At 38.6% G+C, this 26,955-nt stretch overlaps 1 protein-coding gene across 1 annotated transcript in view; it reads right to left on the bottom strand.

The window, feature by feature from the left end:
- Positions 1-26,955, bottom strand: part of GTF2F2 (general transcription factor IIF subunit 2) — a 153,254-nt gene that overhangs the window by 56,558 nt on the left and 69,741 nt on the right. The window contains exon 5 of the mRNA XM_025875004.2: positions 14,820-14,901. Coding sequence (XP_025730789.1) covers positions 14,820-14,901 — 82 coding nt within the window. The remainder of the gene's footprint in view (positions 1-14,819; positions 14,902-26,955) is intronic.

Below are 26,955 nucleotides of genomic sequence, written 5' to 3'. Positions count from 1 at the left end.
AAAAATCCAAGGGCAGCTTTCAAGTGAACTGTCGTAAATATATGGGTATGAAGGTCCAAAGAGAGGTCTGAGCTGGAGATACAAATTCCAGAGTTGTTGTGTATCTGTATATGTATTTTTTAAAGGGTGGGATCACTTAGCAATACAACAGAGGAGGGCTAGAGTTCAAGAGCTAAGCAGAAGCTACAAAGACTACTAAGGCCAGAGGAAAATTAAAGAGGATCACAGTAACCAATGGAAGAGAATGTGCTAAAGACAGAACCCTGAAGGACACCTATGAATCTCCGTCAGAGTGAAAGATGCTCAATCTGTGACTCATTGGATCATCCACCTGTTCAGTCTAACACTGCAACATCCTACAATCAGCCCTCTTGTCTATTCAGCCTACCAGGCTGATTGACTACGTTTCCTAAAACACTCCTATTAACTTATCCCAGGCTGTGATGTACCCATTCCTCCTAGAATCTCTCCCTCCTGCTCTTTATCTATTCAAAACCTATGACTCTTTTCCCTGACTTCACCAAATCAGCATTTTCCAAATCTTGGTATTTACAGCCTGTGACAACCTCTCATATTGTATACAATAATATACTATCCTAAATTATTATTTAATACCCATCTATGATCCATTTCCCAAAACAGATAAGCTCTGGTTTTCTTTTAATGCTACACTGCTTAGTATAATAGATGTATCAGATGCCTAATATAGATCTGTTGAACAAATGAGTAACAAATAACACCTTGAAATTATGAAATATGGGGAAGTAACAGAAGTAGATAAATCAACTTGGCATGTAACAGCTTAAATAGAAATGACTCGTTGTGATCAAAGTCCTGGGCAGCCTGCACGACAAAAGGCATAAAACCTGCACGACGAAAGGCATAAAACCTAAGTCTCTTACCTTTCATTCCTTCTTCATTCAACAAATATTTATTGTGCACCTACTAGGTGCCAGGTACTCTTCCAGTTATTAGAGATACGCCAGCCAATAAAGTAGACAAAAAGTCTTGTCCTCAGAGTGCTGCAGTTTAGTGGAAATACCATTCACTGGCATGTTTTGTTTTATATAAGCTTATTAAGCCCACACCTTCCTCTCCTGTTTTCCCTACATACCTACTATTTTTCAGTCTGAAAAGTTTTTGCCTGAACATTATCATTATTATTATTATTAATTCCATCCTTCCAGTTTTCCTCAAATATATAAAACATTATAAGAAAGAGGTTTTAGATATTCTGAGGCCTTCAAAGGCCTAAAAAAAAAATCAGTACACAGTATGTGACCACTGTCATATTAGGACATATTATAGAGAATTACATCTTCAAAACAGCACAATTATTAGTACATCAAAACTACCCAAAGTATTACAGATTTTACATAAACTTCCCAAAAGTAAAATAATAAACTCCACAGACATGTAAAATCATTGAATATTCTACCTCTCTCCTGCAGATAATATGGAGCTTTGAAATTAAATTATGCTATCAAAGTTCATCTTTAAGTTGTAGGATCTGAAGTTTGATAAAAATTCTAAAATGAAACAACAAAGCAGTTACATATCTTATATAAATTCTAAAAATGTTACCCTATTTATTTTATAATGTAACAGAACCATGGTACTAATAATATCAGTTTAAGTTGCAGGGCATTAGGACAAGGATCATCCTATACAAGAGAGAGAGAAAGAGAACAAACTCCCTTCCCTTTCCTACTGATAAGCCAGGCAATCTCTTGAAAATATCAAGGCCAGAGAGGTACCCGGTCATCTAATGCACTGGAATCGACTGAATCTGGGTTCAAATTTCAGCTTTGCCATTCACAAATTGTGAGCATGGGCAAATCACTTAACTATAACTCAGTTTTTTCATTTGTGAAAATGGAAAGAAGATTAAAAAAAAAAAGAATTAAATTGAACATCTAATAGAATGTGAGGCCATTTAAGAGTGGGCGGCCTAGGGCGCCTGTGTGGCTCTGTTGGTTAAGTGACTGCCTCCGGCTCAGGTCATGATCCTGGAGTCCTGGGACTGAGTCCCTCATCGGGCTCACTGCTCAATGGGGAGTCTGCTTCACCCTCTGACCGTCTCCCTCTCATGCTCTTTCTCACTCTCTCTAAAATAAATAAATAAAATCTTTAAAAAAAAGAAAAAAAGAGTGGGCAGCCTACCATGCAGGCTGAGCTGTCCTGCCTGAAAATCAGTCCCCCAAGGCAGACTTTAAAAAAAAATTTTTTTTGAGAGAGTGAGGGAGAGAAGAGAGACAAAAGAAAAGAAAAGAAAAGAAAAAAGTGCATGAATAGGGGAGGGGCAGAAGGAGAGAGAGAGACTCCCAAGGAGGCTCCATGCCCAGCGCAGAGCCCACTGTGGGGCTAGATCTCATGACCCCAAGATCGTGACCTGAGCCAAAATCAAGAGTTGGGCGCTTAACCAACTGAGCCACCCAGACATGTCCCCTTCCCCCCAGGCAGTCTTTTAAAAAAATTTTTAAACACGGTCTTCTCTTTCTCTACTTATATCTAGAATTCTTTCTTAAAACTCAAGTTTTCTTTTTCTTTTTTCTTTTAAAGATTTTTATTTATTTATTTGACAGAAATACAGCGAGAGAGGGAACACAAGCAGGGGGAGTGGGAGAGGGAGAAACAGGCTTCCCGCTGAGCAGGGAGCCCAATGCGGGGCTCGATACCAGGATCCTGGGATCATGACCTGAGCCGAAGGCAGACGCTTCACGACTGAGCCACCCAGGCGCCCCAAAACTCAAGTTTTCTTTACAATACATCCCATGGCAGCTTCATTAGAGTCTCAAGCAAGAAGGATAGTCTATAAGATGTTTATAAGTAAGGTCTTCTTGTACTTTATAAACTATTAAGAATATTTGAAGCCTGGTCATCCCAAAGTCTAAATTAGTCCCTCCTAGTAGTAAGTTAGACTTATCATCATTCCTGCTGATTCAATGTACTAAATGGTAAATGGGACCCTGGTTCCCTAATAAAGAAACATGTGATATCTTTTCTTATTCTTCAAGTGCTTCAGGAAACCACAGACCAAGGGTTAAAATTTCAGTGCCTACAAGGACCAGACAAGCAACTTAGATTTTAAGCCAACTCGTAAGAAAAAAGGACAACTAGGCCTGCAGCAAACAAGGGAATGCAGTTCATTCCCAGGCTGGTCCCATTTTGCAGTGCACCATAGTGTCACACTGACAGAGCACAAAGAGATGGCAAAGATCTGTATAATTCTTGTGACAGTTCTCTGGCAGATGGTAATAATGTCTTGTTCAACAAAATATGTAAATCGCCATGATTCCTTGACAGACAAAAATAAAAACACTTAAGGAACGGTCACCTTTTACAAGTTTGTACAAAGACACTATTTGACTAGTGATGGTCCTAATCCTGACTAAGGGAATTTGGCCACTTCTATGGGTCACATTCAGAAGCAAGTTTTAAATCCTTGGAACAGATCTTCAACAAATGTAGGCAGGCCAGATCTACCCACTCGGCCAGCAAGCAGAGATGGTTGTCCTGGTGACAAGTCCCACCACAAACTAAAAGGACTACTCAAATTTTGTGTTTAGGGCCAACCTATACACGGTGTAATTTCAACAACTTTTCTTCCTTTCCCATTTAAAAAAAAAATGTGCCTACAGGTAATCTACTGGCTATTATTCACATGTAGTAATAAAAGGTTTAAAATCAAATACCCAGCTTGACTGATGCCTATTCATTCTTAAAATGATTCAGAACTGAGAGAACAGAAAAGATCAGAATATGATAAAAAGTGGGTGCCTAAAGATAGACAGTACTAAGGGGGAAAGGAGTGATAAAAGGAGATGCCTGGATAATAAAGATAAACTTTCCCCACTTCACAGTTTTACCCAAGGTTAGCCCTGTTGATTTTCAACTGTGAGTGAACAAAGACAAATTGTGTACTGAGGTATTTTTATCCTGCAAAGCTGTGAGGCTTTGTACAAACACCACCACATGCCAGTACTGCTTCTCAGGACTTAGAATTTAAATTTAAACACAGCTAAATGCATTTTTAAAAGAGTATTAATTCTTAAGAGATTCATTAATCATGGTATAGCTATAAATCTGTAACTTTAAAATTTTGATTTGTCACTTATAAGAATTTACTGAACATAAAGCTGTTAGAACAAAGATAAATGAGATATACTCCCTGACCTCAAGAAACTCACTATCTAGTAGAGATAAATAAAAGTAATGAAAAGTAAAATAAAAAGCAAAATGTGATTAGTGGTTTATTAGAAAAAAGTGTAGCAGGAGATTGGTGGAGATGGTGATTATCCTATGTGGAGAAAAATGGTTGGTGACATTTCACATTTGAACTGAATCTTAAAAGGATAAATAGGGAGTTTGGCAAGCAGAAAACCAAGAACAGAGCACAGCAGACAGTGGGAGAAGAATGCAACAGGACACATCTGGGAAGCGTGAAAGTGACCGGTTTTGATACAGTACACACTTGAGTTGGAATGGCAGAATACGAAGAGCCCGGAACCCCAAGGAACACCAAGAGAACAGGCAGAGGGGGTATGGAACTCCAAAGACAAGAGATGCTTAGGGTGAGACAAGACCCAGATACTCAGAAAGTCCCTCTCCTCTTTCTTCCAGTGAAAATGCCAGAGAACTTGAAAGAAAGAAATCATATGAAAACTTTGTTGTTTAATTATGCCAATGCGGGCATGCCTGGGTGGCTCAGTCGGTTGAACGTCTGCCGTCGGTTGAACGCCTGCCTTTGGCTCAGGTCATGATCCCAGGGTCCTGAGATCGAGTCCTACAGGGCAGGCTCCCTCCTCAGCGGGGGGCCTGCTTCTCCCTCTCCCCACTGCTCATGCTCTCTCTCTCCCTCCCTCCAATAAATAAATCTTTATAAAAAAATAAAATAAAAATTATGCCAATGCTTTGTATGTATTCCCAATAGCTTTTTACAATCATTTGGAAATCCTTCTTTCATCAGAATACTAAATCTTCAGGTGTAGTCCATAGCTCAAGGCTCATGGAGGAAAGCTGTTCTGGCTCTTCAGAGGAAATGGAAGCATCCTTACCATCAATCTCCCTAAGATTTTTTTTTTTTTTTAAAGAAGATTCTTATCATGGACTAAGAAGTCTTCCTGCACCAAATAACATTCCCTATGAGGAACTGAATTAGTCTTTTAAAAAATTCTAGGTAAAACACCTTGCCTAGCTTTTTAGGGTAGTTTCATTATTGCACTGGTATTTTTGCACTTTTACTACAGCTATCTATTATAATGCATTTAAAAACTGTATTTAAATGATGACATCAGCCCCTTTCACATAATCCTTCACTTAAAGTGATAATTAAAAAGGAGGAGTACAGGGGTAACAGCATGCTTAAGGCAAAGAAGGCCAGCTGCCTTCTTGGGTTAGCTCTTCAGGACTTCCTGTTCCCTGGCCCTTTAAAAAATTCTTTGATTAAAAAAGATACACAGTTCCACATTTTAAAAATCACACATCTGGGTGCCTTAGGACAGTCAAGCTGGAGAAAGACCCAAGAACATTAGAAGCAGAGCTACAGCACTGATGATGTTGAGGACTTCTAGATAAAGCATGGCTAAAGCCCACAATACCACTGGATTTTATGTGAGTCAATGAATTTCTTATATTTTTAAGCCAGTCTGCACTGGGTTTTCTGGTACCTGAAAATGAGAGTATCCTAACAGTATCCTGATACAAGTATATTAATCATTAACCTCAATATTCACCAAAAACTGTTTCAAATGAGACTACCAGAAAGCTAAAATCTAATATTACATTTCCCTGGTCATGAAATTATCTTTATAGAATTCTGAGTTGCTGTTATGACCTTAAATTTTATTGAGGATTAATAGAAAAATGGCTTTTAATAAAACCATTTTTAGCTTATTACCGACTTTCTGTTTAATAAACTTCATATAAAAATTTACATGAAAACATTAACACAGCACCACTGTATGCCCAACTTTGGGTGGCTTCTGGGAAGCACACACAGTTTATGCTCAGCCATAGCAGTTTCACCTTGTCTAGAATTCCTGGTACTGTACATGGTACTGTACACATTTCCTAACTGCCAGCACTCTCATTATTTGACTCTAATCTTTTAGTTCCCATTTTAAAAGGTTAGCATTTCAGTGTATCCAGGCTATTCATATTGACCTTACATCCCAATTATATCTGGGACAGTTTACACGGCTGTCTCACTCAGGGTGTCATCTTCTCTGTTTAGTGGCTGCTTTCTTTCCCAAACGTATCCTGTTTTAAATGATAAATTATATGATTATCCTATTTGCCATTCATCCTGTATTTATTTTTTTAAAGATTATTTATTTATTTGACAGACAGAGAGAGAGAGAGAACAAGCAGGGGGAGAGGCAGAGGGAGAAGCAGGCTTCCCGTGGAGCAGGGAGCCCGATACGGGACTCGATCCCCTGGGATCATGACCTGAGCTGAAGGCAGACACTTAAACCGACTGAGCCACCCAGGCGCCCCATCCTGTATTTATTTTTTAAATATAAAGGGACACAGTTGTAAGATAATCATCCTAATATATAAGAAAAATCACTTAAAATAATTATTCTTTATGAAATTTATATACAGAGAAGAGTCAAAATTACAAGTACTAAATATATCCACATACTGGTTTAAATGTGGTAAAAAGAAAATGCTTCAGTGTTGTAATTGCACTGAGCAAAAATTTTATTTGCAGAAATTTCTTTGGGCCTGAATCTAGTTCACCCACATGAATCACATCACCCACAAATTACATAAAGATCTACTGAGAGTGGAAGTCCTTTTCCTCTTCCCTTATAATAACACATTCTAAGACATCTTTTACCATAATATGAAACATCAGGAATCTAGGTAGGTATAGCCTGGTAACCTCTCCCCAAGAAAGAAAGTGAATCACAACTTGCTTCCTACTATCTGGTGTCTTTGCATAGAAAAAAGACTGATTTTTCTCTTCTCCCCCTTTCCACAGTCTATGTTCTATTCCCAAAGAGAATGGCTTTTCTTAGGTTTTTGATGAAAGCCCACAAAATAATTTAAAAAAATAAAATAAATAAAAACTTTTGAGACAAGTATTTTTAGATGAGTTGGTGACATAAACATGCAGAAGTTAAAAAGCCACATATTTTCCCATTACTAGGACTTTCCTACAAGAAAACACACATTAGGGTGACTGTCTTATCTTTATGTCCCTTTATATTTTAAAGAGTACAACATGACAGGGTGCCTGGCTGGCTCAGTTGGTTGGGCGACTGCCTTTGGCTCAGGTCATGATCTCAGGGTCCTGGGATCGAGCCCCGCATTGGGCTCCCTGCTCGGCGGGAAGCCTGCTTCTCCCTTTCCCACTCCCCCTGCTTGTGTTCCTCTCTCGCTCTCTCTGTGTCAAATAAATAAAATCTTAAAAAAAAAAAAAGAGTACAACATGAATTATAAGTGGGGTGAATATATAATTTATCATTTGACTATTAAAAACAGCCTCAAGGGGGCCCCTGGCTGGCTCAATCGGTGCAGCATATAACTCTCGATCTTGGGGTAATGATTTCAAGCCCCATGGTGGACACAGCGATCAGTTTAAAAAACAAAACAAAACAAAACAAAACCCTCAAGATGCTTAAAGTTACACTTAATAAAACACAAATTAAATAATTAAAAAAATTTTTTTAGAGAGGGAGAGGGAGGGAGAAAGGGAGAGGGATAGAATCTCAAGCAAACTCCTCACAGAGCACAGAGCCCAAAATACAGTGCTTGTTCCCAGGACCCCTGAGATCATGACCTGAGCCGAAATGAAGAGTCAGACGCTTAACCAACTGAGCCAACCATGTGCCCCATAAATTTTAATTAGTATATCAAATGTGAGTTGATACTGAATATATTTACATTTACCAATTCAAAATAAATTTCCTAATATCATTAGATCCAACCAAATTTATAGAAATAAAGAAAAAGTAATAGAAGCAGTGTAATATTTTTTCCCTTTTGTGTTTTAAGTTTTCTTGATGGCTAAATGGATGCTTGCGGTTTTTATATTATGTGATGGGATTGGACAAAGGAAAATTACAGCATAGGATTAATTTCTTTCTTGGCCTGAATTTTATTGACTGAAGGGTTCACTTATTCCTCGTCTTGTTGCAATACTTATTTCCACCTTTATCTAAATAACAGAATCTTACAAATTAACAGACTCTTACTTATATTTGATTAATATGGCAGTTATAATTCTCATAACATGTGGCTAATTCATCAGCTAAAATTTAATAGCAGACAGCTATAATAAGCACTTATTGCTAAAGTCAAATTCCCACTAAAGTAGCACTAATCATTCTTAAAGATTGTTGTATATAAATACAAAATACACTTTGTAAATATACCCATTTATATTGCTAAGAGTGTAGTTCTGCCACTATCTGCAAATATAATACAGTAAAAACACATTGGTTAAAGAAAAAAACGTCATTGACTTAGGGAAAGGTCTTCTTTGATAAAAAGGCTTTCTCTTCCAGTCCTCTGTAAATGGAAAACTATTTAATTCTAACTTTGTATTTTGAAAAATTTTTTGTTGTTGATGAAATGTTTTTGTATTTGTTTTATCATCACTTTCCCCTTCTCAAAGGGAGGTATGTATGTATGAATGTGCATGTGTGTGTGCACATACGCATGTGTATATGAACTGAAAAATCAATTAGTCCACGTTTCAAGTGCAGCTCTGAGTAAAAAAAAAATTAAAGAAGCTGAATGCTGCGGATTCCTACATTTCTATACCTAGTTTTGCCATTCCTTTCTATTTCAACCCAACAAATACTTCTGGGTATTTATCATTTGTAATGCACTATGCAAAGTGCTCAGAATACAAACAGGAAGGGGGTGAGAGAGTGAGAAAGAAAGAAAAAGAAAATAAAACCCACAATCCCTATTCTTATTAAGTTCATAATCTTGTAGAAGATGCAACCATGCACGCTTAAACAACAGAAAACAGACATTTATATGTACTGTTAAGTAAGTATGTGGGAATGTAGAAGAGGGAGCAGCAGATCCTAACTGGAGTGGGGAGTGGGGAATGGGGAGTGGAAGATACGAGAGAGTTTCACTGAGTAAGTAACACCTAGGTTGGTTTGAAAAGCTCAGAAGGATCCTGGCAGAAGGTAGACGAGGTATTCTACATAGAGGATGCAGCATAAAACTTAAAAGTGCCCAGCACATCCAGGATAACAATGTGTAGTGTGATAGAACCAGCTGATGTCTGTCAAAAGGAGAACAGCTAAAAATAAAGCCAAAAAGTAAGGCAGATTATCCAAAAACTCAAATATCATTAAATGGAATCAGACAGTCAGAAGGAGGCCCTGAAAACCCTGGAACGTATGTGTGAAACATCCAGATGCTGGATATCTTAAGTACTGACCTGCCAATTCCGTTTTCAAACACTTCTACTTTGATGTCACCTCCACCGGGAAATCTGCCTTTCCATTTGATCAATAGCACCACCATATTTCCATTCCTCCTACTATATGGTCAGTAAATAGATGTTTTAGACAATCTGGTGTGTGTGTTTTCCTTCAGGTTCAAAAACTGTAAACTCTCTGGAGCAAGAACAGTAACTAGTGATGGGGTGTGTGTGTGTGTGTGTGTTTTCTCCTTCATGTTCAAAAACTGTAAACTCTATGGAGCAAGAACAGTAACTAGTGATTTTTTTTTTTAAATTGAGCCTTGGGGCACCTGGGTGGTTCAGTCGTTAAGCATCTGCCTTCGGCTCAGGTCATGATCCCAGGGACCTGGGATGGAGCTCTGCGTCTGGCTCCCTGCTTCTCCCTCTCCCACTCCCCCTGCTTGTGTTCCCGCTCTCACTGTGTCTCTCTCTGTCAAATAAATAAATAAAATCTTTAAAAAAAAATAAAAAAATAAAAAAATAAAATTGAGCCTTACCTCAGTGATCACATTAGGCATGTGAAAATGTTGAATAACAATAAACAAAATACAGGTTGACCCTTGAACGGCACAAGTCTGAACTGCACAGGTCCACTTACACGTGGATTTTTTTTTTTTTTTTTTACAGTGGAGTACCATAAATGCATTTCCTCTTCCTCTCTGATTTTCTTAACATTTTCTTTTCTCTAGCTTACTTTATTGTAGGAATACAGTAATAATACATATAACATACAAAATATGTGTTAACTGTTTATTGGTTAAGGTTTCCAGTCAACAACAGGCTATTAGTAGTTTTGGGGAGTCAAAAGTTATACGTGGAGTTTCAACTGTGGGTTGAAACGCTATCCCCCTTGTTGTTCAAGTGTCAACTGTACATGAAATACAACTTATGGCTTATATTACTTTCCTATTTTGATTAATTTACCCATCAGTACTCTTCTTGCAGTTTAAGTACTTTCTGCTTTTTTAAGTTTAATGTAAACTGTCAACCAGGATTTACATTAAAATGGACATGGGAATTATAAGGCCTCTCCTATCCTTCTCCCTTCATCAGTCTGAGGATTCATAACAGAAATGACACAGGCCACAACACAAGAGCCACCACCATCAGTCTGGTCCTAGAGAAATCCCCTGTCCCACAACCACTTAAGTAGGAGATGAGTTCATTAAGTCCTTGTCTTTCTCAAAACCTTGTCTTTTGTTTCCCTTCTGACTAGAACCACTTTGTTTAGTCATTTAGACATTTTGTACCTGGGTTATTACATCAGCCTCTAGCTTATCTCCCTGCATTCAGTCTTACATTATGGCCAGGATGACCTATCCAAAACAGAAATCCCTTTGCTTTCCATAGAGCTTAGAATTCTTCAGTGCTCCTTAACAGCCAAAGCACAGAGTCCAAATTTCTTACTAAAGCATATTAAGACTCTTTAACAGATAATTTAGCAAGAATATAAAGTTCTTTAATATTTTTTTTTAAGATTTTATTTATTTATTTGAGAGAGAGAATGAGATAGAGAGAGAGCACATGAGAGGGGAGAAGGGTCAGAGGGAGAAGCAGACTCCCCGCCGAGCAGGGAGCCCGACGTGGGCCTCGATCCTGGGACTCCAGGATCATGACCTGAGCTGAAGGCAGTCGCTTAACCGACTGAGCCACCCAGGCGCCCTAAAGTTCTTTAATATTTTAAACCTTATCTCCTGCCATTTATTCACTCAATAAATACTTACTGACCACCTACTACATGTCATGAACTATTCTTTAAAAAAAAAAAAAAAAAAGATTTATTTGAGAGAGAGAGAGCGAGCGAGCACTGGTTGTGGGGTGGGGGTGGGAAGGGCAGAGTGAGAGGAAGAAGCAGACTCCCTGCCAGAGAGCCAGATGCGGGGTTCATCCCAGGACCCTGAAATCATGACCTGAGTCAAAGGCAGATGCTTAACCGACTGAGCCACCCAGGCACCCTGTCATGAACTATTCTAAACACTTGGTGTGTGTGTGTGTGTGTGTGTGTGTATAAGTGAACAAAATAGATGACTGTGTGCATGCACACACATACACACCAAAGAACCAACCACAGAAGTTTAAACTAACACTAGGGCAAAGTGGGCAATAAATATAAGTAAATTATATAGTATATTAAGAGTGACATGGTCTATAAGAAAATACAAGTATAGTCAGGGAGGCCTTTTGGAAAAGTAGAATCTGAGAAGAGACTTGAAAGAGGCAAGGAGTGAGCCATGTATTTATCTGCAGAAACGATGTTCCAGGCAGAAAAGAAAATCTGGTGTAAAGGCCCTAATATGGAAGTGCCTCGAGTGCTCAGGACTGTTGGGAGCTCAGGGTGGTTAGAGAAGAGTAAGTAAGGGGGAGTGAAGGGAGAGGAGGTAAGGATGGGGAGAAGTGGGAAGGAGTAGGAGGGTGATCACACAGATCCCTGCAGAGAACTGGAAGGACTCGAATTTTACTCTGAGTAAGAAGGAAGCCCTGCATGTGACCAGTGAGCAGAGGAATGGCATGACGTGACAGATTTTGGAAGAACGGCTCTGACTGCTGTGCTGGCAGCAGACTGGAGTGGGGCAGGGACAGAAGGAGGAACGCTACTAGGAGGCTACTGCAGTGACCTAGGTGAGACTTCATGGCAGATCACATGGGTGGTGAGAAATGGTCAGACTGCAGATGTGTAATATTTTCAAGGTACAGTCAGTAAGATTTTTCTGGCACACTGCATGGGAGTGTGAGAGAGGACTCAAGAATGTCACCAAGATTTCTGGACTAAGGAAACAGGAGAACAGAGTTTGTACTAACTCAGATGAGAAAGACCACTGGTAGAGCCGGTTTTGGGGGAAAGCCTGGGGGAACAGTTTTTCATATATTTAAAATGTTTATTGGACATTCAACCAGGTTTTTGAATATGCAAGTTTGGAGCTCAAAACAGAGGTCTAGACTGGAGCTTCTGTTTGCTCTGCCTCAAACAAATCCCGCATTCCAGGCTCGCAGAGCTACACAGAGGTCCCCAATGTCTTCCCCAAGGCTTTATGCATGCATATCTCTCTCTGTTTAGAATGTTCTTACTCCTGTCTTTCTCCACTTGGTCAAAAAAAATCTCAGGGCTCATGACATGTCACGGATCATCTGTTTTATGAAACTCACATGATTATCATTCTCCTGAATCATCCTGTTTCCTTAAGTCACTTAAGTAACTGAAATATGTAATGGCTGGTCTCCTAGCACACTCAAAAGACTAAACAATTTTTGTATCTTTTTTTTTTTAAAGATTTTATTTATTTATTTGAGAGAGAGAGAATGAGAGCCAGAGAGCATGAGAGGGAAGAGGGTAAGAGGGAGAAGCAGACTCCCCGCCGAGCAGGGAGCCCGATGCGGAACTCGATCCCGGGACCCCAAGATCATGACCTGAGCCGAAGGCAGCTGCTTAACCAACTGAGCCACCCAGGCACCCACAATTTTTGTATCTTTTGGTAAGAAAAAAAAGCAGCCATTTCATTAACACAACAGGCAACTTGCCTAATCTCATCATCAGAAATCTTTAGAAACCTTTAAAGAAAATTAGGACCACAAAAAAAGATCTTGGCAAGCAGCTCAATAACCAGATTTTGCATTTTGCAATTTCAGTGGTTATTTGAAGAAGGTAAGTCTTCAAAAACACACATTGTCTGATCAATTTTATAGGCTAAACACAAAGAGAGAAACACCTCCTGCCTGTGTTCCAAAGTTATTTTCAGTTATAAAAAATTTTCATTTTGATTATCATCCTTTTCCTTGCCCTGGGAAGCCATTTAAATGAAAACAATTACTGGACAAGAAAACAGTCTTTTTGTTTCCTTCCTGAGAGACACACTCTAATCTAACTGAGAAAGGAGGGAAATTAAAAAGATGATGTGACATTAGAGAGGATCCAGCTCAAGCAGCCACCTTTTTTTTTTTTTTTTTTAAGATCTATTTATTTATTTTGGAGGGGGAGCACGTGTGCATGCATGGCGGGGGAACAGGGGCAGAGAGAAAGGGAGAGAGAATCTTTAAGCAGACTCCATGCTGAGTGGGGAGCCTGACATGGAGCTCGATCGCACGACCCTGAGATTACCACCTGAGCGGAAACCGAGAGCTGGATGCTTCACTAATTGTACCACCCAGGTGCCTCTCCAGTAGTCACTTCTATCTGTGAGAACACTGATATCCAGGCAGGCTACTGCTACCACCTGAACAGTGTATTCCCCATTATGAGCCCTGTATAGCTATAATGTAAGTTCCATGAAGGCAGAGAGTTTTGCCTGTTTTGTTCACTACTCTTTCACACAGTTAAGTGCTGAGTGAATGAACAAACTTATAATTCTGAAGTACACAGGGTTGAAATACATTCAATATAAAGTATAAAACAAAGGGTGCCTGGCTGGCTCAGTCGATAGGGCACATGACTCTTGATCGTGGGGCTGTGAGTTCAAGCCCCACAGGTGGTGTAGAGCTTACTTAAAATAAAAAAATTTTTTAAAAAGTCTTTCTTCAGGATTTAAAAAAAGTGCTCTTTTATTTAAAGTCATAAAATTTGGAGTATCAAGAATTTGCAATCATCAAATTAATTACAAAACGCTGACCATGTACAACAGTGGGGAAGGAGAGACCTTATGTGAAATCTCTAACAAAGCATTAAGTTTATAAAAAGTTCTCTGTAAATCAAGAGAAAAGGATGATATTCTAGCAACTACACTTGCTTTATAATGTAGAGTATTTCAGAAATGTTCATTATGGGAAAATTACAGTCTTTAAAAATAAAATAGTACAAATACCTTATTACAGGTCTTTAAAAAATCAAGATCTATAAAGATGATTAGAAAAAGAAGTATAAAAAGTCTGACTCCAGGTTATATTAAGAGAGTAGCTTCAAACATCCCAAATAAACAGGCCAGGTTCTGAAAGTTCCCTTGCCAAAGAAACTCTTACTTGGGGTTTTTTTTTCTTTATAATTGAAGTATAATTGACATATACCATTATATTAGTTTCAGATATACAACATAATGATTTGAAATATATATACACTGCAAAATGATCACCGTAATAAGTCTAGTTAACATCTGTCACCATATTTACAAATTTTCTTCTTGTGATGAGAACTTTTACGATCTATTCTCTTAGCAACTTTCAAATATGCAAAACAGTAATATTAATTATAATCACCATGCTGTACGTTATATTCCCTGGACTTATTTATTTTATAACTAGAAGTTTGTTCTTACTCAGTTTTAAAACAAAACAGCCTTTGAAGAAAACACTTTCAACATAACCACAGTTTTCATACAGTTAATAAACAATCTAATATATGCATTTCAATCCCCAAAAGGAATTATCAGGTATTATTTTCAAGTTAAAGAACACTAACCTCTTTAATCTCATGTAGTTTTCACTGGCAGCAGGTCGGCATTCAGCTCTTTGTACCACTATTCCTTCCAATGAAAGTTTATCTTGAATGGAAAAGAAAAAAAAATTAAATGTATTCAGAGATAACACTGATCATTTTCAAGAATTTACCTTGACATAGTAGCCACAGTAATGATGATTAGAATTAAATGTAATAATAAAAACCAAGGAAACTTGTAAGTTTATAGTAGCATCATTAGTCAGAATAGAGAAAAACCTTACTCTTGGCTAGTAAAAAAACTGAGCTTGTCAAGTTTGTTTACCGGGCTGCTGCAGCCCCTTGCCAATAACAACCTTTATATACTATCTCTTTCTAAAGAGGGTGGCCTAATAGGGCATAAAATCAAATTTCAAAAATGTGAAGGGAGTGGAGACTACATATCTTTGGCAGAGAAGTAACTTCTGAAAACCCAGCTAGTCTAACGCACTAAAATCAAAGGTAATATATATCTGTATGTGTGGGTGAGCGAACACACACATATGTATGCAAATAAAATTCTAGGATACACTGGGACTAGAATAGCTAGTCTAGAAAATACTATAAACTGGGCAGGTCATTGTCTAGGCTCTACTGTGTACCAGTTCTGCCTGCTAGTTGCTCTGACTTCTATTTTCCAGCAGATTTATTAACTTGGGTATGTCTAAATTAGAACTTTAACTGCTATGGATATTTGTCCAAACAGAAGGGCAATTTTTCCTACCATTAGTAAGAATTCTTATGGTGACCCTGACACAAAATTCAAGAGAAACCGAAAAGGTAAACAAAAGTTAGCACTTACTACATGACTACTAGGCACCAAACATTGTGGTAAAGTCACTTTACAGACCTTATTTTGATAGTACATATATTATCCCATGATGGCACCAGCTCTCCTACAGTCTGGAAATGTACAACTATGGTTAGGAAGCTATGGTTCAGTCTTAATTCCATGAGAATTCACCCAGGTTTTGAGAAGAGATTCAGGAAATCCTTTGGCTCATCAGCAATGCATTTAGGATTCATCTCTTCAGGGCAAACGACTTCATGCATTCCCCTAACATTAACTAAGTGCCTACTATGTAAAGGGCACCATTTAAGTGTTTGGAATCAAAGATGAGTAAGACATGGTACTCTTTTCAAGAAGCATACAGTTTGTCGGGGGGGGGGGGGGGGAGATACAGATAAACAGAAAAATGGACCAAAATGTAGAGTGCAGATAGTACCACACCCACATGATTTATATTAGAAAATCTTCCTAATGGTGACTGTTCTTGATTTTGTCTCTAAAGTCCAGGAGACTCCTTACTGTAGCCCCTAACTCTGAATGCATGTGTAATCCAATAGTTGAAGAGTCCCTCAATGCAACATATGCAACGAATCTCAAGTACATGCTATCAGAGGTCTGGAAAAAGCAATGATGAGAAACATGCCTACCTTATACCAAAATGTCAGGAAGGAAACAAAGCCATAATTATTTTATATTAAATTTAAATGTCTAAAAATAATTTCCTACTGTTAATGAATTTAGTAAGATTGAGATTAAAATCTGAATTTCCCAAATCTTATATTTGAGTTTGTCTTTCCACTGAAGCTGAAAGTTCTATCTATTAATGAATATGGTCTGTAATAAACAGCAGTGGTGTGCAAATGGGTGCTTTCAGATGCCTTTAAGGTATAATGCAGTATTTTAATACCTTTCCCCTGAACTCTTAAGCAATGTTTTGAAGAAGAAAAGAAGCATGATTAGTGGAAAGAGTATGAAAACATTTTCCAATGAGGCTTTAAAAAGTGTGTGAAGGCTTTAAATCTTGAATAGGAGCACTTTGTTGGCCCAGTTTAAAAGACCACAAATACTTGAAACACATCAGGAATAACACAGATGAATAAAACATGGCTCCCATCCTTAAGGAGTACAGAGTCTAGTGCAGCCATTCAAATGATTTCTGTGACAGAGATTCTTAAAAAGTACTGAGGGCCCCCACTGAGCTTTTATGTGGGTTCGTATCTCTTGCTATTTATCATATTAGGAAATAAAACTAAGAAATGTTTAGAAAATCAGAACTGAAAAAGGCAAAAAGTCTTGGTATTATTATGACTAATAGTTTTGATTTTATAGACCCCTTGAAAAGGTCTCAGGAATCCCTCTACCCAAGTGTCCAGATCACGTTTTGAGAGCTGCTGGCCTAGTAGGAAGCTATGACAGGTATATAAATCATTTTAATACAGTAGAATCACTTTTAATAGACCTCTGCTTACCCCACTTCTAGATTACCAACGCTCTCAAGTCCCCTCTTTTAAATACAGTGACAGATGCCCATAGCTTGCCCATAGTGGGTAGTTAGGTTCATCTCTAGTACTCCCACACACTTCTGCTCTAACTATATTAGAACTTGTTTATGCTAGTTTTATTGTTAGTAATTATGCGATTCGATTATATATTATATAACCCCATTAATTATGAGTACCGGGGAAGAAGATGTTTCTATGAAAACCAGGCTTAATGCTTTGGCAAGACTTAATATAAAAGTAAGTTGCTAAAAAAAAACTGTCAAAGTAGGTACTGGAGAGATAACAGGAGACTAGAAGAGAAACATAAGTCTAGAAGGATTCTGCATTCGTGTTGTTTCCATGTCTAAATTCTTGCTCCTAAGAAGCCAAAATTGTAAATCTAGATTACGGGTTGCATACTCCCAAGAAAGAGAAAGCAGATGCTCAATCAGCATATTATACTGAAATCAAAGGCCTTATCCTACATGTACACTGGTAGCTAAACATACATCTTAACTCTTAAGGTAAAATGTTTAAGGCAGTAGGAATGCATATTAATATCATTTTAAGATACTCTACTTTGAATCTACCTGACAGACTACGGTTCTTCCCTATGGGCTGTGGGACTCCACTGCATAAAGAAAAAATTTTTAAGAGTTGTAAGACAGACACACAGGTGAGACAGAAGGACACTGAAGGTGGTGGGAACAGAGTGGACAATAGCTTTTGTCTCCTCCCTCTTTCTCTGTGTGTTTATCCCTCTCTCTGAATTTCAAACTAAGGGACCCACACCAGAATTGGATTCTGGGAAATATTCCAGAATCTTTTCTAAATTTTCTCTCCCCTCCACCCCCGCCTTTTTTTTGCTAGATCCATTTACTTACTGGTTTCTGTTACTTGTAATCAAAAGAATCTTAATGAGTATGAACACACACCACTGGTAATAGTATTTTATTTATCTATACCCTATCGCCTACTTTCAGAAAAAAATTGAGAGAAAATTTTAAAGGGCAAGTATACAAAACACATACCATAAAAAAAAGAAGAGTTTCTAGTTCTGATTCTGTCTCTAAATAGTGATAACATTTTGGCAAGTCTACTTCATATCTCTCAGCCTTGGCATCTACATAATGAAGTTACTGGGATATCTCAGATCTAGTTCCAATTCTCTTTCACTTAAAAATCTGGCCTTCTCTTCCAACTGGAGATGTTTTATCATTTCATTAGTGTTTACTTTGCACTTATATTTTCTAAAAGACTTAGATATAATTAAATTTTCTTTAAAGAGAAATTAGAAACTTTCTGGGAACAACAACAACAAAATGTCGAGAAACCTCTGCTCTAAGCTAGACCTTCCTGCTCAACTGAGATAGACTATGTTGAAGAAGTCAAGAAAAATAACAGGCACTTTTTACAAGTTTAAGGGCATGCTTAGTTGAAACAAGTTATAGTAATAAACAAGCAGGGAGGGTGTTTATTAGCATTGGCATGTAATTAATGATAGCAGGTATGTTAGGCATCAGGAAAATATAGGCATTCATTTCCACAAGGCCAATCTGGATCCAGTTCAACGTGGAGGCCTTTAAGAACACTTCCAACTCCAGTTAAAACACAGATAAGTGGGCTAGGACCAAAACTTTGGACTGTTCCTTACGACTTTTGAAGCTACTTGTGGTTCTCGTTTATATCACATCTGTGTCTATCATCTGGAAAATGACTGAAGAAAAAATATTTCCACAGAGCAGGTGAATTTAAAAGGTAAACCATTTTTAATATTCCTACTAGTTTCCAATCTTTTCATTTAAAATCTTTTCATGTTAGTTTTTTGCCTGTGGCAAAAGGCCTATCAATATAAACTACTTGGCATCTTAACAAACCAGTTAGGCAAACTTGCAATCTCTTTATTATTAAGAAGGTGATCCTTATTCTATTCAAATTTGTGAACTGATTTTCTAATCTCCATTTAACCTTCAAAAATTTTAGGAATAAAAGATCATGTTCAGATTTCAGTAAGACTATAGGGTTACATGGTTATTTACCTCAAAAGTAACAAATGAGCAATCATATACATATTCCCCAAAGTTATCTCTCTATGTAATATGTTTTCATATAATAATTCAAATTACAAATATGCCTAATACACTGGAAGTTCCCAATTCTTTTTTTTTTTTTTTTAATTTTATTATGTTATGTTAGTCACCATACATCACTAGTGAGGGGGCAGAACTGGAAGTTCCCAATTCTAACCAAATACTGAAACCATATTTTGAGGACTAAACCTAAGATTTAGAAAACATCTCAACTTCCTCACTCATAGTACTACTCAACTGTTCACCTATGGACTAGAAGAAAGAAGGCTGTTTTACATTCCTATACAAGGGACACTGTAATGCTGATAAAAAAGTATCTGTGATTGACAAGAGTGGTTGCCCAGGAGTAGAAAGAAAACTGGTTAGCTAAAGTACAAAATCAAAGATGAAGGCCTTGGGGCACCTGGGTGGCTCAGTCGGTTAAGCCTATCTGACTCTTGATTTCGGCTCAGGTTATGATCTCAGCATCGTAAGATCGAGCCGCATCAGGCTCCAGGCTTAGCGGGAAGTCTGCTTGAGATTCTCCCTTGCCCTCTACCTCTCCCTGCACCGCCCCCACTCTCTCTTTCTCTCTCAAATGATAAATAAATCTTAAAAAAAAAAAAAAAAAGATGGAGGCCTTAAAGGCACAAAGGAATCTGGACTGTTCTATCAGTCTACAGAAGCCATAACAGACTTAATTAAAGAAATAACTTAGTGAATGAGCCTCTTAAGAACAAATATTTTTGTTTTAATGTTTACAAAGCAAGTCCACAAGTTATTTATTGCTCCTCCCATACGTCAGATTACAGTGTCCTTTATGATTGTTACATCATATATATAATTAGCCAATACAAAACCCTTTTTTTAAGGATTTTATTTATTTATTTGAGAGAGCAAGAATGAGAGAGAGAGAGAGACAGAGAGAGAGAGAGCGAGCACATGAGAGGGGGGAGGGTCAGAGGGAGAAGCAGACTCCCCGCTGAGCAGGGAGCCCGATGCAGGACTCGATCCCGGGACTCCAGGATCATGACCTGAGCCGAAGGCAGTCGCTTAACCAATCGAGCCACCCAGGCGCCCAATACAAAAACCTCTTGAATACAGATGTGGGCATGACATTTTAATGTATAAACAGACATAACCCCTAATCTCAAAGTTGCTTTCAAGAATAAGGGGCTGGATAAAACCTGGAAATAAAATACAGCTTTATAAAAAACATGAAATAATGCTGTGTTGTAATAATGGAAAAGGGCAGGAAAATCCTAATACCATAACATTTTATTTTAGTTAGACTTTCCTCAAAGGGTGCAATCCAGCTTTGGCTGCTGCACTTGAAATTAGGGATAATTTAAAAACAATAGCAAAAGTGATTAAATGGATAAGAAAAACAAATCCTTCCAGGAAAGATTAAGTCTCCAAAGAGAACAGACTTTCACTATAATGCTCTACTATTAAATAGTGCCAAACACTGTACTGGTTAAGATGAGTGATACTAAGGAAGAAAAATACAGACCCTTGCACTTAGAAAGACTGCAATATATAGTTGAGGGATACGAGATTAATGAAATACTTATAGACGATCCAATGGCACATATTTTTAAATCAACTAATATGATTCAAGTTTCATTAATTTCAGCTTCAGGAACTCCTGTTCTCTTCACTATGTTTAATTGGTAACAGTAGTGATGCCATACACTAGTTTAGTTCTTTATGAATTTCAAGATACTTTGTTAAGTATCCTCACAACTACAGGGTAGAAATTATGTACCCACCATTAAGAACTCCTCTGAGATAAGTTCCCTTTCCTGAACTCATTGATTTCCTTAATATGGTGGTTCTTCAACTCTGCTTGATCATTAGAATCGCCTGGGGAGCTTTTTAAAAACTACTGGGCCCAAAGCCAGAGATTCTATTCTAACTGGCTTGTGAGGAGGGCAAGAGATGGTGGTGTTTTTATGTCAGTAGACAATTCTAATACGCAGTAGCCAGAGTTTAAAACTGCTGCCCTAATATTGTTCCTCACCTCCAGGCCCTCTTTCTTCCTCTCCCTGCATCTCTATTAATTTTCTGGTGGTATGAAGATAGTAGAGCTCACAGAACTGCTCAAATATTTCATCAACTCTAAGACAGCATCAACTATAATATACGTTATTTTATATGCCACTAAAACAAACCACTGCCATGATTTTAAGACATAAGATTTTAGAAATGTTAGGGCACCTGGGTGGCTCAGGCGTTAAGCGTCTGCCTTCGGCTCAGGTCACGGGATCGAGCCCCGCATCGGGCTCCCTGCTCGGCGGGAAGCCTGCTTCCCCTCTCCCACTCCCCCTGCTTGTGTTTCTGCTCTCGCTCTCTCTCTCTCTCTGTCAAATAAACAAAATCTTTAAAAAAAAGATTTTAGAAATGTTAGATGGGAAAAAATGTGCAACCCGGAAGGCTTCTCCGTCCCTAATTTACAATCACTGTACTCCCTAAGAAACTGCACTTGCTCCTATGAACCATCCTACCCTGTCCTACTGCTCAGGCCCCCGTCTCTCTCCTCCACACACCTCCCCATACAGACCCAAGAGGATCTAAAGAAAAAAGGATTAAAAAAGGAATGGTGAGTGGAAGGGCACAGCACTTAGGAAGAGACTTTTTTGGCCACGGACTTCTTTTTTTCTTTTTTACAGATTTGTTTATTTGAGAGAGAGTGCACAAGCAAGGGGAAAGGGCAGAGAGAGAGGGATGGAATCTTCAGCAGACGCCCCACTGAGCAGGGAGCCTGACAGGGGACTCCATCCCACAACCTGAGATCATGACCTGAGCCAAAATCAAGAGCTGAAAGCTTAGCCCACTGAACCACCCAGGCACCCCTGGTCATTGATTTCATAAAATATTACCTTTACAAGTTTTCAAAGTCATGTCCCTCATTTTAAGATTGTAGACAGTGGTTATTAACATTTTAAAAATATCTTCTTTCCAGGGCACCTGGGTGGCTCAGTCGGTTGGGCGGCTGCCTTCGGCTCAGGCCATGGTCCTGGAGTCCCGGGATCGAGTCCCGCATCAGGCTCCCTGCTCGGCGGGTCTGCTTCTCCCTCTGACCCTCTTCCCTCTCGTGCTCTCTGTCTCTCATTCTCTCTCTCTCAAATAAATAAAAAAAATCTTTAAAAAAATAAAAAAAATCTTTAAAAAAATCTTCTTTCCAAAGAGAAGGCAAGATTCCATTTTGCCAAACAGCACTATAAAAATGAGTTCTATACAATAATATAATTTCAATGTTCATTTGATGGCTCATGAAAATGCTTTGCTCTGTCCTCATCTGGTTACAACAGAATTTTCCAGTGAATAATAATGCATGGGTTACCCTCAAAAAAGAGAAAATTCATTTTAAAAAACTTAAATGACTTCTGCTTATGCAATTATAAAACACTGCTTTCCCTGAAACACTTATCTCACAAAGTATATTTAAAATATAAATTGATAGGATTTGTAAGTTGTTTTCAAAGTCATCTCTGTAATTAATGAAAAGCAAAGCAATGTGGGATGGAATTTTGCTTGAAGTTCTCACTTATTCCGTCATTTTTATTTGTGCTCCTTTTAATACACAGTGCTTTATTCTTTTCTATACTCACAAATGAGGCTTAAAGGTTTGCCCATATAGCAAAGATTCCTGGGCTTCTCTGAAGACTCAGTTCAGCACTACAAAACATTCACAAACATATTTATCTGACTAGAATTACCTATCCACATCACCTTCCTATCAGAGGTTATATCCAAAGATTCCTATGGGGATTCATGTACCCTGCATGGTTGTTTAGATACTGTGGCCAATCAGCTCCATAAGGCAGGGGAGGCAGCCCTTGTATTAGTACAATCCCAGTACCAGACAACATCTAATGCAGATGATTTTGTATTTCGAAACTAAACTAAACTTTTGGCATTCAAACAGAATTAGATTAACATGGAAAAATCCTTGATTCTTAAAATGTTAATACATTACACTGTAATTTATTTTTATTTTCAATTAATTTTTATTTTTTAACACAGAGGCTAAAGTAAAATAGTCATAGCTGAATATCGAAACAAATGTTTCTCATATTAAATGCTATTAACAGGAGACTATGAAAAAGAGGTAAGCCACACATTAAAAAAGAGAAACTTAGCTTGTGAAAGCCACAGTTCAAAGCAAAGAGGAATCAGAGGACATAAAAGTAAGATGGCCAAGGGTTAGCCAGATTTGGGAATATGAACAGATTAAATTATCATCATGGAGTCAGGTAGAGGTGGGCATCATATTCAAGTGAGAAAGACAGACCCAGATCAATAAGCTTGAAAAAATGTGGCAAAGTCCAGGACACAGACAGAGTGCCAGATTTAAGTAGAAATTAACAGCAGCTGCACTAGCTGTAGTTGCTTTTACTTTCTTTCTAAGGTAATGGGAACTAATCTTTTTTAAGAGATAGGCAGAACACCTGGAGATAAAATCAACCAAAAAGATCTGGTATAGGTGGAGACTGTGGAGGCAGAAGCACAATGTTCCTATTTTATTTTATTTTTTTTAAGATTTTCTTTATTTATTTGAGAGAGTGAGCGAGAGAAGGGTGTGTGTGGAGAACACGAGTGGGGGAGGGGCAGAGGGAGAGGGAGAAGCAGACTCCCTGCAGAGCAGGGAGCCCAAGGTGGGGCTCGATCCCAGGACCCTGGGATCATGACCGGAGCCAAAGGCAGACGCTTAACCGACTGAGCCACCCAGGTGCCCCAATGTTCTTATTTTAAAGGCAGCTCCTAAGACCAACCCTTTTCCTTGAAAAGGAATGTTTGAATTTCATAGAGGAGTGATATGTTGAGCTTAAAGGGGGATCATCAAATCTTGGATCTTCCAACCAAGAGAGATTACCTTCTTGGTGAAGTTCTACTTCCTTCCATGGCATATAAATGAAGCAAGTATATATTATGATGATATCCTGTGTCAATCATGGCAACGACAATGACCTCATTTTCCATGAGGAGCTGGTAGATAAGATGGAAACTCCTCCCACTGGCCTGGAGTAAGTTCTGCCTCATGCAGGTAGTGGAGGATTTAGCATCATCATATTAGTGGAAGATTTTGCTAGAATTCGTTTAGGCACTGGGCCTAACTAATGGATTGACTTATACCAAGAACGTAACAATGGTACTGTTTAAATCCTCAAAGTTGGCTCTTTTATTTGTGTGATTATAGATGTTTAAGATAAAGGTGCTCGAATTCTAATAAAGGTCTAGGGTGCTGAGTGAAAGCAGGGCCCCCTACCCTTAAAAAACAAAAAGCCTTCTGTCTGCAAAGGAGACACAATCCTCAAGTCCAGTGGTCAAGTGGATCTAAGTGAGCTAATCTTTGACATGTGGGTTAAGCCTTTTTTTTTTTTAAGATTTTATTTATTCATTTGAGACAGAGATAGAGCGAGCAAGCATGAGCAGGGGAGAGGCAGAGGACAAGGGAGAAGCAAGTTCCCCGCTGAGCCAGGAGCCAGACATGGGGCTCGATCCCAGGACCCTGGGATCATGACCTGAGCCGAAGGCATTTGCTTAACCATCTGAGCCACCCAGGCGCCCCTGGGTTAAGCCTTTTGCTGAAACTGTTGAACTGATTAACTGCAGTTTATATCTGCAGCAATGTGGAGAAAGATAATCACACCACGTTTTCCTTGGCATAGGTACTAAAGCACGATTTTTATACTCTTAGGGCTATGTGGACCTGACTGAAAATATCCAGGACAAGCTTTCCCCACCCTCCACCCACCCAAGCAGGCAAATACAAACTTAGAATAAAGAAACAACGTGGCTTTCTTGTAAGGGGCAGGTGTACCACAATAGGCAGCAGTGATAACAAGCCCCTGCAACTTCTCTAAGATGCAATCATGTTACTTTAAAGGGGATGATGTGTCTTTTCTAAGTCTTTTCTTTTTTTTTTCCAAAGATTTTATTTATTTATTTGAGAGAGAGAGAGAATGAGAGATAGGAAGCACGAGAGGGAAGAGGGTCAGAGGGAGAAGCAGACTCCCTGCTGAGCAGGGAGCCCGATGTGGGACTCGATCCCGGGACTCCAGGATCATGACCTGAGCTAAAGGCAGTCGCTTAACCAACTGAGCCACCCAGGCGCCCTCTAAGTCTTTTCTAAGACTGCAAGTTGGGGGCAGCAGGACACAAAAGTGCTAGGGATTCCTATCAACTTCTAGTCAGGCACTAAGACAAAGCCTCCGTTACACTCCTGTTGCCTGGCCATGGGGGTGGCAAACGAATTATACATGTCAGGTGTGCAGAAGCCAAGAACACCAGAATGAAGTCTAGAGTGAAAAACAAGGGTCAGAGGCACACACTGGGGTGGTTCTCAGTCTGTCAAGGCAAGCCAGCAGAAACAAAGAATAAAAATCAGGGAGCAGAAGCCAGAAGTGAGCTAGCAAGTGTAAGGCAGCCCTGGAGTGATGACTGTAGAGGCAGCAGTCCAACCTGCAGTAGCCCTGCCTCATCTTCCCATCCTGGGAAGCACTAGCTTTATTTCCCCCATGACGGCTTCTACAAATGGACCAAACAGGATGTAAGGAAGGCCTAGTATTACATGGTATTCTACTACATCACTTGATTTAAACGCACAAAACCTGGGTTCCATTACTGTACTAGTTATGTTCTATTGATTCTGATGTTCATAAAGTTCATTTAAAGAGGACTAGGCCTATCAATGAAATTATTATGCCTTTGTTGATTCTGCTTATAACATGGTGCAGTGACTATAAACATATGAACCCCATGCACTTCCAAAGTTGTACCAAAAAAATATATTCAATATTTCTTAAGTCTGACCCATAGAAAAAGACTTGAATCCAAAACAACAAAATCAACACACACATGAAACTGTTAGAATACGGGGCGCCTGGGTGGCTCAGTGGGTTAAGTGTCTGCCTTTGGCTCAGGTCATGATCCCAGGGTCGTGGGATGAGTCCTGTGTCGTCGGGCTCCTTGCTCAGTGGGGAGCCTGCTTCTCTCTCTCCCTCTGCCTGCCACTCCCCTTGCTTGTGCTTGCTCTATGACAAATAAAATAAAATCTTAAAAAAAGAGAAACAGAATGTAAGAGTAAACTCTTCTTAAAAGATGCAGGACTGAGAGGAAGGTTTAGTTCAAGTGCCGGCTTACCATTAACAAGCTGTAAAGTTCTAGATAAAACACTAAATAAAAACTCTCTAGAATGTAATTTTATTTTTGGTAAAATGAGGAGGTTGAATTTTATGGTTTCTGAGCAAAAACTCAGCTCTAAAAATGTTTATGCATTAGATTTTAGTTTAATTTCAATGGACTTTTGATAATCTCAATGATCAAGATATTACCTGCTATAATTAAGGATATCATTTTTTATATCTGAAGAAAATCTAACATTGTTTAGAGAAAATACAAGGTAATAAGCATTTCTAGAAGACTCTGCTCTAATATTTCCACCAACATACAGCCGAATAATTTAAAAATACCTTTAATGTAATAGAAGTCAATTTAATATTAAATCTAATTTAATTCTGATAATAATGTAGAGTTCCTCAGAATAATTTAGCAGATAGACCAGTCAAATAATAGTGTACAGGAGAAAATGTTCACACTTCTTACCACTGGGCCTTTAAACTCTAGAAATAAAAGCTCAGATCTCTAAAATGCTTTTTGGAAGGCAAGTTACAAGGGAAGGAGGAAAGAAAAAAAAAAAAAGAAATGGGAAAAACACCAGACTCACACCTGTTCCGGTCCCAAAAAAAAAAAGCGGCCTTTGCCCCTTTGTGAAC

Source organism: Callorhinus ursinus, unplaced genomic scaffold, assembly GCF_003265705.2.
Source record: "Callorhinus ursinus isolate GAN/ISIS: 27379988/994484 unplaced genomic scaffold, GSC_fseal_2.0 scaffold7, whole genome shotgun sequence".
In the NCBI taxonomy this organism is placed as follows: domain Eukaryota; kingdom Metazoa; phylum Chordata; class Mammalia; order Carnivora; family Otariidae; genus Callorhinus; species Callorhinus ursinus.
Note: the sequence above shows the minus strand (reverse complement) of the source record. Positions and strands in the feature narration are given on the sequence as shown.